The sequence below is a fragment of the Phlebotomus argentipes genome, unplaced genomic scaffold (genome assembly GCF_947086385.1).
Source record: "Phlebotomus argentipes unplaced genomic scaffold, Phlebotomus argentipes genome assembly scaffold_4, whole genome shotgun sequence".
NCBI lineage: Eukaryota > Metazoa > Arthropoda > Insecta > Diptera > Psychodidae > Phlebotomus > Phlebotomus argentipes.
Genome location: NW_026776174.1, coordinates 1535168 through 1546235, shown reverse-complemented (window position 1 = coordinate 1546235; position 11068 = coordinate 1535168). Strand labels below are relative to the sequence as shown.

At 46.6% G+C, this 11068-nt stretch overlaps 5 protein-coding genes across 6 annotated transcripts; 1 reads left to right on the top strand and 4 right to left on the bottom strand.

Annotated features, from left to right (window-relative positions):
- Window positions 1-3: 3 nt before the first annotated feature.
- LOC132258739 (zinc finger protein ZPR1) lies at window positions 4-1705 on the bottom strand. The gene is made up of 3 exons (XM_059756190.1): window positions 1518-1705; window positions 369-1405; window positions 4-298 (listed from the first exon to the last, which is right to left on the bottom strand). The coding sequence occupies exons 1-3, from the start codon at window positions 1620-1622 to the stop codon at window positions 61-63; spliced, it is 1380 nt and encodes a 459-aa protein (XP_059612173.1). The 5' UTR covers window positions 1623-1705; the 3' UTR covers window positions 4-60.
- An 83-nt stretch (window positions 1706-1788) lies between these two features.
- Window positions 1789-3596, top strand: LOC132257856 (DNA polymerase epsilon subunit 2). Its single transcript, XM_059754895.1, has 2 exons — window positions 1789-1896; window positions 1953-3596. The coding sequence occupies exons 1-2, from the start codon at window positions 1817-1819 to the stop codon at window positions 3454-3456; spliced, it is 1584 nt and encodes a 527-aa protein (XP_059610878.1). The 5' UTR covers window positions 1789-1816; the 3' UTR covers window positions 3457-3596.
- Window positions 3597-3710: 114 nt separating this feature from the next.
- On the bottom strand, window positions 3711-7997 carry LOC132257857 (prolyl hydroxylase EGLN3). The gene is made up of 7 exons (XM_059754896.1): window positions 7491-7997; window positions 7162-7324; window positions 6763-6882; window positions 6367-6447; window positions 4875-5014; window positions 4430-4641; window positions 3711-4353 (listed from the first exon to the last, which is right to left on the bottom strand). The coding sequence occupies exons 1-7, from the start codon at window positions 7889-7891 to the stop codon at window positions 4325-4327; spliced, it is 1146 nt and encodes a 381-aa protein (XP_059610879.1). The 5' UTR covers window positions 7892-7997; the 3' UTR covers window positions 3711-4324.
- An 88-nt stretch (window positions 7998-8085) lies between these two features.
- On the bottom strand, window positions 8086-9505 carry LOC132257859 (omega-amidase NIT2-like). 2 transcript variants are annotated; one of them, XM_059754898.1, is made up of 3 exons: window positions 9409-9505; window positions 8321-9100; window positions 8086-8257 (listed from the first exon to the last, which is right to left on the bottom strand). In XM_059754898.1, exons 1-3 carry the CDS (start codon window positions 9434-9436, stop codon window positions 8166-8168), a joined length of 900 nt encoding a protein of 299 aa, XP_059610881.1. In that variant the 5' UTR covers window positions 9437-9505; the 3' UTR covers window positions 8086-8165. The 2 variants fall into 2 exon arrangements, with proteins under 2 accessions (XP_059610881.1, XP_059610882.1); XM_059754899.1 differs by lacking the exon at window positions 9409-9505 and adding an exon at window positions 9219-9370.
- A 130-nt stretch (window positions 9506-9635) lies between these two features.
- LOC132257858 (omega-amidase NIT2-like) lies at window positions 9636-10970 on the bottom strand. The gene is made up of 5 exons (XM_059754897.1): window positions 10832-10970; window positions 10393-10765; window positions 10202-10339; window positions 9876-10144; window positions 9636-9813 (listed from the first exon to the last, which is right to left on the bottom strand). The coding sequence occupies exons 1-5, from the start codon at window positions 10893-10895 to the stop codon at window positions 9728-9730; spliced, it is 930 nt and encodes a 309-aa protein (XP_059610880.1). The 5' UTR covers window positions 10896-10970; the 3' UTR covers window positions 9636-9727.
- Window positions 10971-11068: the final 98 nt, after the last annotated feature.

Genomic DNA, 11068 nt, shown 5'->3' with positions numbered 1-11068 from the left:
AGATTCCGTGGTATATGTATTCTCAAAATGCACTATAAACTACCACTGATTGCGCCTGGATTAGCTCTTTGCGGCTTCCTTCTCCAGGAACTCCTCACCGTAGTTCTCCGTCTTCATGTCGTTCAGGCCCAGCTCTTCGTTTTGATCAAAGGTTCTGGTGTATTTTGTGATTTTCAGCGCCTCATCGGCTTCGTCACCGTCCACCAGGGACTGCACATAGCTATTCCCCGCCGGATCGTCCAAGATCAGAGTGATTTGCTTCCTTCCGGCTATAATCTCTTCAAGAGTGCTGATAAATCTGTCCCAAGAAAAGATACAACATAAGCTTTTCGTCCTTTTTGCTCAATAAATCCACAAAAATTCCTTACTTGTCAAACTTCCGCTTCGTGGAGTCATCAGTGGAGTCCACAAATGTCTCTCCGCCGTCGCTCAGCTGCTTCTTCATCGCCTCCAGGATGCCCTCGACAGTGGTGAAGCGTCCACCAAGGGCGCTGGGCCCCACCTCGCAATCAATCTCCGGAATGACGAGTCCACAAGTGTCGGACTTCAACACATCTCTCGACAGATCCTCCCTGCCAGTGATCTTGACCTCAATCCTCACGCCAAACTCCTCAATGCCACTGCCGGACTTCACTTCGTTCGTCTTGCAGCCGCACACGTCGCACACTGTGGCCATGATCACCACCTCCTTGAAGTGCGGAATGCTGGTCATCTTCATGTTGGTCTCGCACGGCGAGCGGCACTCTGGACAGAGCGTGGAGAACTGCAGCACCTCGCCCTGCAGCTCCTCCAGCGGCCACTCGTCCTCCTCGATCATCTTGAGCAGGAAGTTCCCGTCGTCGCCCTTCTCCTTGCCCACCTCCGCCTGTGTGTAGATGCCCAGCTGGTGATTCTGCTCCTCAGTACGCAGAAAGCGATTCACTGTCATCTGCGGATCCGCCGCCGGCGCATTTGGATTCTCCACGTGGCAATTTCCCGTCATGTCCTCGAGAATGAACGTGAATGGCTCCTTGCCGTCCTTGAGTTTCCGCAGCGAATCGCAGAACTCGTCAATTTGCACAGCAACGTCCGGATAAGCGGCCCGACGAATTGTCTGCTCCTGCTCGAGCCCCTTTATGCTCCTCTCCAGAATGCCCTCAATTGTGGTGATTTCGCCCTTCTGCGATTGCGACGGAATCTCAAAGTCCAGCTCCACAATCTTGATACTACTGTAGTCAGATTTCACCACTTTCCTATTCAAGTCCTGCACATCCTTCACTTCCACCGTGATTTTGCAGCCGCGATCGGCAATCTCACCTCCGGATTGGATTTCATTGTTCCGATAGCCGCAATCTTCGCACTCAAACGACATGAGAATGACTTCTCGGTAGAACGGGATTCTGGTGAGCAGTAGTCTCGTTGTGCCCTGAAGCGAGAAGAGCGGTGAAATTGGTGAGAAAAAGCCGCGAATTTGGCGAAAACAGCCTCCGAACGAACAACAATGTGACCATGTTTTGACATCAACTCTCACTACTCACGTTTTTCATGCAATTCACGCACAGACTCTCAATCTCCGTGGCTTCCGGTTCAGGATCCTCGGCGGTCAGGTCACGAAAGATGGGCTTCTTGGGATTTCCATCCATTTTATCACTGTTTTTATCAGTAGAATGCACAATAAAACAACCTCAAAATTTGCACACCTTTTGGTGAAATTCACGCATGTCAGCTGGCCACTGGCATGCTAGACCCAAAAACACATCAGAAAATGCATGCAAGAAATTTGGCGGAATAACCTTCAATTGTTATTTGTGTTTACATTTGTGGTGTTGTCCAGGAAATGAGTGAAATCCGTGAAAATAGTGATATCCGCCGACAAATCATCAATACTTTTAAGCTATGTGGCTACACAATTCGATCGTAAGCAGATTTGATTGGAATCCTTGCGAGAAGTTGTTGAATTTCTTGTATTTCAGAGGAAGTTCAGACTTCCTTGTGGCGGAACTGGACAACATGTATCCGGAGGATCGCCGAAAGATCCTGGATGAGATGTGTGATCACATTCAGAGACAAGGCTTGTCCGCCCCGGTTGTAGAGCAGCACCACCTCGAGCTAGCCTTCCGGGAGAGTCAAAACTATGGCTTGAATGAGAGTGAGACGGTTTTTAGTGTCATTGACAACATCTTCACGATACCTTCTTTTATCTATGACTGCGAGAGGAAGAAATTCCTGCTTGACACCAAAGCCAGGAGCTTGCTGGCGGATCCTGGCGCCAAGGCTGAGTGCCTGAGGAATCGCTACTACATGCTGTGGCAGAGAACAGCTCGTCACGAGATGTTCGCCAAGAGTGCACTTGATCAGAACCCCACTGGATTCACACTGAGACGCGTGGAGAATATTCTCTGCACTTCCAAGATGAGAGATGTCGTGACTCTGGGAATGTTCACACAGTTTGGCGATGGGAAGTTTCATGTGGAAGATCCAACAGGGACGATTCCGCTGGACTTGACAGAGGCAAAGATGCATTCTGGCCTCTTCTGCGACGGATGCTTCGTGCTCGTCCAGGGAAAGTACACGGACGGTGTGCTGAAAGTGACGAGTCTGGGATTTCCACCTTCTGAGGCTGCCACGAGCAGCCGGGCGTACTTCGGCACGGCCAACACGTGGGGCGGACGCAGCAAATCCCTGCTGAAGTACTCTCAGCGCCTCAAGACCGTGGAACTCACGGACACGGAGGCCACGATTATCTTCCTCTCGGACTGTTGGCTAGACGACGCGACTGTGATGCAGAAGCTGAGGGTGCTCTTCGAGGGATATGACGACAGCCCGCCCGTGGCGATCGTCCTGATGGGTCCTTTCACGCGCAATCCCGAACACTATCGACTGCTGAAGGAGAAATTCACAGAACTGGCCAACATCATCGCGCAGTGTCCGTCAATCATGGCCAAAACCGACGTGGTGCTCGTGCCAGCGGTGGATGATCCTCCCACCAGCAACATCCTGCCGCGTCCCGCACTGCCGGACTTCCTGGTGGCGGAGCTGAGACGAAAGGTTCCGCGCGTGATCGCCGCCACGAATCCCTGCCGTTTGCAGTACTGCACGCAGCAGATCACCATCTTCCGCATGGATCTGGTGACGAAGCTCTGCCGCAATGCCATCAGATTCCCGGAGAGTGGACCCATTGAGGAGCACGTGGCGCGCACTCTGGTGTGTCAGGGCTCTCTGGCACCCATGCACATGAACGTGATGCCCATCCTGTGGCACTACGACGCCGCCCTGTCGCTCTACCCACTGCCAGACCTCGTGGTGCTCGGAGACTCCAGCAAGAGCTTCAGCACGCAGCTCCAGAGCTGCACGATTCTCAACGTGGGCTCCTTCGCCAAGAGCAACTTCTCCTTCAAGGTCTACGTGCCGCACAATCGCACCGTGGAGGACTCCATGATCCCCTCCGAGGACAGCCTGACCGAGGATCAGGCGTGAGAGAAAATGCCACTGTCATTCGTCCTAAAATAATGCATTTCTTTTTAATTTCTATATACAACACTAAAGCTAAAATATCACTTTCAACTTGGATTATTACATTTTGCGTGTGACATTTCTTTTTTTCCACCATTCCTTCCACACAGAGAATACATTTTATCAAGCAGAAACACAGGATATTTAGCTATACAGACGTCGCGTGCAAAAGTTTTTTTCCTTACTTATTATAAACGTCTCAATTTTATTAACGAGGATCGCAAGTCAATTGACTGAAAATTGCAAAGTCTTGCCTTTCATCTATGAAACCATATTTATCATAAATTGTTTTTTTTTATTAATTGTGTGCTCACTGCATAAATGCACATCATATTGGAGAGACCCTTTGATATAAAATCTCATACATCAGTGAGACTGACACTTTTGACACGTAAATCATAAACCTAATTCTACAGAATTCTGAGTGGCTAAACGAAATAATTTACACAATCTTTTCTTTTGTTTGTTTTAAGAATATCATATAAAGCAAAAAAAAGTGGGAGCAAAATTGAGAGAAATATGTTTGTTTTTCTTTCTTTTTACAACTTACAACCTAATAGTATACATCTTTTATCTCTTTTCTTTTGCAATTACAAAATTTCTAATATTTTCATTATATGATATAGTTTTCTCTTAAATAGAAAAAAAAGAACTATCAACAATCAGAGACTTTGCCCAATTACTTCTGGCACACTCTGTCACACTCCTCATTGTCTTCTTCCTTCCACTCTGTGTGTCTCTTAAAGTAGGCAAAAATTATACTGGTGTGAAGTAATATGTAAAAAAAAAAAAATGACAAGAATAATATTTCCACCTTCACTTTCTCGCATTTTCACGTATTCGGCACAATGTTATTTGCTTCTGCAAAATCAAAAAGAAAGAGAATCAAGTGAATTAGTTCCCAAAAAACAGAGAGAAAAAAAACAGCCAAATTTACCATTAATTTTTTTGCAGTCTTTTTCCTTCTGATACCGAAGCAGCGCCAATTCGCGCTCCCTGGCGTCCAAATACCACAGCGTGATCGCATAGCGAGTCTGATGGGACGGCTGCACCTCGTGCGGATTCCGCCTGTCCGACCAGAAGAACAGAATACGGTCAAATGTGGGTGAGATGTCTGCCACTTGATCCACGGATCCCTCCGGAAAGATTCTGCACAGATCAAAGCGAACAATTAGATTAGTTTCAGACACTTTTCTCAATGATTAAGCTTCAATTTACATAAATTTCAGAGTTCGAAAACACCAAACATCCTTAGTTTATGAATAAGAAAACTGAATGTCGTAAAAGCAGTAGAGAAAGTTTCGCATTGAATTTTCAAGAACTCTTTAAGACAGTATAAAAAGGTCAAATTTTCCCTCCTCCATTTGATCTTTCCGCCTCACCTCAAAAGGCCTCCGCTTTGCTGGACATCCCAGTTGTGATTCAAGTAGTAAATTGCTGTGATGCACCTTCCATCGCTGTTGGGATTGTCCACGTGCTTCACATAGTGCGATCCTGATCCTGGATAGCAAGCAACCATGGCCTGAAGAGAAGACAAAGGAGCGCATTAGTGAAGTGTGCCAAATGGTTATCGTCATCGTCGCCGCAAAAACATGACTCAGTAAAAAAACACACCAATTTATTGATAAGATTGCAATTTGCGAATTTTTTCAAACGCAATTTCGGAAAAACCACAAATTGAATTTCTTCCCGTCATTTTTTAACCCACTGAACGATTTTATTAAATTTTTTTTTGATGTGATTTTGAGAGGAAAGAAGACAAATACACAGTTTTTCAACGTTCAGCCATTCGGTCATTCATCCCTCAACTCGTTTTCCACCGCAAAACTCTCTCTCTCTCTCTCTGTCTCTAAAGCTCAGAACACAACAAACATTCCGCGCGCTCAAAAACAGAGGAATCCCATTACGCTCCAATCAAGAAGTCATGGATAAACATTTTCTTTTTTTGCCCACTTATTAGTAAAGTAAATGTCCGTCGCGCGTCTATTTATAGTCTTGTGATATCAAATCGCCTAAAAAAAAAAATTAATCTCCGTAGTCACAATAAAAACTCCACAATAATATTCTACTAATAACACAGAAACGACAAACTTTATCTCACTGACCTTCGCTATCTTGCAAAAAAATCATCATCATATCACAAAAATTCATCCAGGAAATTCAAATATTTGGCCAAAAAGAAGCTTGTACAATTTCAAGAGGCGGATTTATCAAAAAGTCGATAAGAGGAACTTATTGAGACATCCTTTCGACGCATTTTCTTAATTAATTAACTGAGATTTTGATATTGCACAAATTTCTTGGCATTTCCTGTTCACATTTCTATACTGTGAAGTGTGATTTTTTCTTCTTCTTCTCAATGAGAATGGCTCAAAGCGCTGAAAAGAAGTTCACTTCTTGAAGGTGTCGAGTGATTTTTCCGGTTTCAGCATGAATTATAGATGAGATGATGCAAGAAATTTTAAGCGGAAGGATGTTTTACAGTCTCATCAGGAGGAGCTGAGAAGCATTCTTCTCGCCACACACACGCTCAGCAGAAAAGCGTGACTGTGTGTAGGCCAAATGGGCATTTCTTGCTCAGTCTGCCATTCTTTTTCGCATAAATTTGTGAAAGAAATGGGTTCAGAGCTATGCTATTTTGGTGCTACGTGACTTTTATCATGCTCCACACGAGTGAACCCCAAACAAAAATGACCACAAGCATTGAGTGAGACATGGGAAATTGCAAAAATTGCTAATCTCACGCTTTCTCGCAAGTTCTTCTCATCTCAGAATGACCGAATAACGTATTAGAAGTTCGCTTTGAATCATATCGTCAATAGTAAAACCTTCCAGTGTCTTTACGGACTTGCAATCCTGGCCATAAATGCTCACCTTGGTTCTCTCTCGAATCGTGTATTGTCCCAATTTGCCGTTATTCTTCATCTTATTGGCCAGCGTTATGATTGCATCCACCTTGAGAGATTCACACAGATTTGGTGTGTCCATGAAATGAAATAGAGATAAAGATAAACTCAATTAATATCCTCCACTGGAAATTAAATCCCCGAGATGCCAATGCGTTCAGGAAGTTTCAGTGTGTCTACGTGACATTCTCTGATTCTCTTTTCAGCGGATTTTCCGCACACCCGCCACGCAAAAATCGCGAAAGATGAAAGCCTAATTGAATTCTGTAGACATTGGCATTAAGTGGGATCACAGCGCGGTATCGCTGGCAGCTGATGCGTGCGCTGCCAGCGATAGCGCGAGTCTCGTCGACAATCTAACTACCTGATTGATAAGATAGTCGATATTTCTGCAGCCAGGCTCCTTGCCGCTGATCCAGATGATCTTGTCACCACGAATATGTCGCAAATCCCGCCTTCCCTTGTTCGACACCAACTGACCGTCCTGCAAGACAAAAGACAAAGGGTGTGAATTTAAACTTTAAAGGGCCAAAAGTGTGTGTGTGTCCTTTTTCACTCCAGAATCGCATGAGCACATATAACCTCACTCTCCACACACCAATCACACCGTTTGTTTACACTTCCCGAGCAGCCCCGCCTGGGGATCCACTCGAGGTGGCGCGCGCGTGGGTGTTATCCAGGGGATTCCCGGGTGGCGGAAGGCAATCTCGGCGGGCGCGTAAACAATGTGAGTGTGTGTCATTGAGAGTGTGAAGTTTATCACCTTGAAAAGTCCGGCGGAATACATATTCATGACCTCATCGCGAACTTTGTTGCCGCGCTCATCCCCCAGGAATTTGTCCATCACGCACACGCCGTACGCGTTCATGTCCCTTATGAGATTCGTGCAGAACTCCTCCAGTCGCTGCTGCTCCTCGAACGATCGCCTGAAAGATGGACGCACAGTGAGACATATTGATGGATCACGAGGGCTGTTCGCCGGGGGCGCCCACAGGCCCGCCGTGCACGCGCGCGCGCGTGTGTTTGTGTGTGTGGGGCAAATGTGGGTTTGTGGAGCGGAAAACGCGAGCGAGCGAGAGAGAGATCAATCACCTGAAGTTGACATTCAGCCTTGAGTCGCTGCCGCCGACCAGCATTGTGTTGGATGGTAGGAATTTCTTGTCTTTCTCGTCAATCAACTCCCGAAAGTCCAAGTTGTCGTTGGTGCTGCCCAGCTCGGACGCCGTGAGGGGCTCCGCGCGCACACTGAGGATCTCACTCTCGCTCGTGCCCTGCTCCGGGAGTGCACTCTCGGGCCGCCGCTGCGATGTGGACGACTGTGTGGCCACCGCGGACGCCGCGGCACTGTTGGGCGGATGGCAGATCCTCTTGTGCGATCGCCAGTCGACCCTCTGGTGCTCTTGGGAGCAGTAGAACACCACTTGACACTTGCTGCACCGCCGTATGTTGGCCGTCTCACCGCACACCTTGCAGCACAACACCGTATCAGTCATTGTGGCGACCGGGGCACACACTCTCTCTGCTAATGACACGCTTCTGGGGGCACTTTTTCCACCTTTTGCAGCCCTTTTGACGCAATCATATCAGGAGCGACACTGCACATAGAGAAATTATCTCACCATTCGCTCGCTGACACACCAAATGCGGCGCACTTCACTCTCATCGGCAAAACTGCTAGAATGCGCGCGATGTTATGAAAAGGAGACGTAGAAATTTATTGACTCCACAAATTTGTACATAACGCATGCGAGGAAATCCATTTTCCCTCTAGAACGTGACTTTCGTGGTCCTGTAGATGTCCTCCCGTCTCTGCCTGGAGATGGGAATTTGGGCTCTCACCTTCTCGCACTCGCTGAAATCTGTGGAAGTGAGAAAAGTCGATAGAATCCAGAATAAATCCTCAAGTCACAAGACAAACTCACCCAAATCCTTGACGACTGTAGCCTCCGGAGCCTCCGCATCCACCAGAACGTGAGCCCAGGGATCGATCAGCGAAGAGTGGCCGTAAGCCACGTAATCCGATGCTTCATCCCTCGCCGGAGAAACTGTGGCCACAAAAGACTGAGTATCTGAGGCCCGAGCCCGGCCAAGGAGTGTCCAGTGAAGAGGTCCAGTCGTCATGTTGAATGCCCCTGGATAAACCAGGAAATTGCATCCGTCATTGCGATAGAGGCGCGCCAATTCCTCAAATCGGATGTCATAGCAAATTCCCAGGCCAATCTTTGCCTCGTCAATGGCAAATGTGGTCAAACTATTGCCCGGACTCAGCGTTTCAGACTCCTGAAAGCGAATCTGTCCGGGAATGTCGATGTCAAAGAGATGCATCTTCCTGTATTTGCCAATCATCTCTCCATCCGGCGACCAAATAGTGCTGGTGTTGTACAGAGTTGACGATCCTTCAGCCTCCCTCTCCGGAATCGATCCAGCAATCAGGTAGATTCCCAACTCCTTCGCAGCCTTCGAGATCTCCCTGCTAGTGTAGCCATCGGGGATGGTCTCGGCGTACTCATTGAAGTACTTCACACCATACGGAGAGTTGAAGCACTCGGGCAAGATGCAGAGGAAGTTCTTGTTCTTCGACGTCCAAGTGGAGGAATTTGGTCCATGTTCAGCCACAGCGGAGCGCAGTTTCTCAATGGCACGTGACACATTCTCCTCCTTATTCTTGCCCACTTTGAGCTGCAGAAGAGCCACTCGCAGATCTACAACCAGAGATAGGAGAAAATTAAGCAAATTGCTGATAAGAAAGCCAAGAAGTGATAGCGTGTTTGTGTGGTGTCTGCACTGATAACAACCGCACAAAATTGTCTGTGGCTTTACATTTTGATTCTTCGCTCATAGCAGATTCAGAGAAGACACTTATTCACTGTGAATACGCTGAAAAGCACCAGATAAATGTGATATTTTGAAGGCCAACAAGGCAATTTATATATGAAAACAAAGCGCGCGCCTTCCAGTCAAGTGTCAAAATCATATGAAATTTCCAGGAAATTTGTTCTACCAAACTTACAGCGCAGAATTTGAGTATTTCGCTGCATTGATGACTGAATTTTAAATCTGCACAAATCTACGGAGATTTTATGTACTAAAATATCACACGAAGAGTAAATTAAAGAGTATTTTTGCAAAATAATATAAATGCAAAAGCCGTGAACTTTTCACCGCACACTGAAATTTTACGACTGACTGGAATGACAGTCGGGAAATTCGAAATAACGGAATCGGATTTCAAAGGGTTACTCAAAAATATGTTTTACTACACATGCAAGCCAACAAATCATAAAAACTCTGGAGAATGTACAATATTCTGATTAACATGCTTGAAATCTCTAATAAATGATGGTGTCGTAGACATCAGTTCGGCGATGGAGTGAGATGGGAATCTGCAATCGAGCTCTCTCGACAAGGTTGGTATCTGCAAGAGAGAATTCTTTGATTAGCAAATGGGAAAGGGTTGAAAAATCAATTTGCAAATACCCAAGTCGCTGGCTATGATGGCTTCATCAACGCCAGCACACGCGACCACCTTGCCGAACGGATCAACGAGCGAAGAGTGCCCATAGGATAGAAAGTGATGCTTATCATCGCGTGCCTGAGCCACAGTTGCCACGTAGCATTGAGTGTCCATTGCTCGGGCGCGTTGAAGAACATCCCAGTCGCGGGGTCCATGAGTGGTGGGAAAGGAGGCTGGGTAGACGAGGAAATTGCATCCTTCTTTGCGGTAGACACGCGCCAATTCATCAAATCTGCAGAGAAGAGATCAGATTTCACCATTTTGCCACGCATTATCGAGTCAAACTCACCTGATATCGTATCCAATTCCCACGCCAATCATCATATTGTCAATGTGAGTGGTGATGTAGTCTCTTCCTTGAGTAAAAATATCACTTTCCTTGTATGGATAGCAGCCGGCAACGTCCACATCGAACAAATGGAGTTTCCTGTGAATTTATATGAGAATCCCAAATAAACTCTCACAATCATTCGCATTTACCTGTACTTTCCGATGATTTCTCCCTCCGTGGAGTAAATTGCGCAAGTGCTGAAGATCGGAGGATGGCTGCTGTGGCCATACTCTGGCATGGCTCCAGCGATTATGTTGATGTTCAGTTCTGCAGCCAAATTGGATATTTGATTGCTGGTGTTGCCATCAGGAATCTGCTCAGCATTGGCGGCAAGTCTCGAGAAGTCGTATTGGCAGTTGAAGTATTCCGGCAAGATGCACACAATCGTCCTGTTCCTGATCGTCCACGTTTCACTTCCTGGTCCATATTTCTTCACAGCCTCACGGATTTTCGCACAACAGTGATCAACGGTTTCTCGCTTGCTCTTCTTCGGCTTCAATTGCAGCAAAATCACACGAACCGCTGCGGAAGAGGGGAAAATTGCCATTGGGAAGCTGTTTTTTGGGCGTAAAGCAATGGAAATCTTACTGAAAATGGACTCGAGAGGAGCCTCTGGCTGGAGATGCTCGCTACTATCACCGGAGTCACTCATGATCTTCGAATCGATGCAATTGAACGCCTGTGGACAACTGAACTCTTCGTAACAGGATGAGAGTGTTGTCTTTGTTGCAAGGAAAGTGAGTGCAAAGTGCAGATAAGAACCTGTTCTGGTCAATTTGCAGAATTTGGACTTTTGGGGCCTTTTCAGTGTGTGGCAGAGTCAAC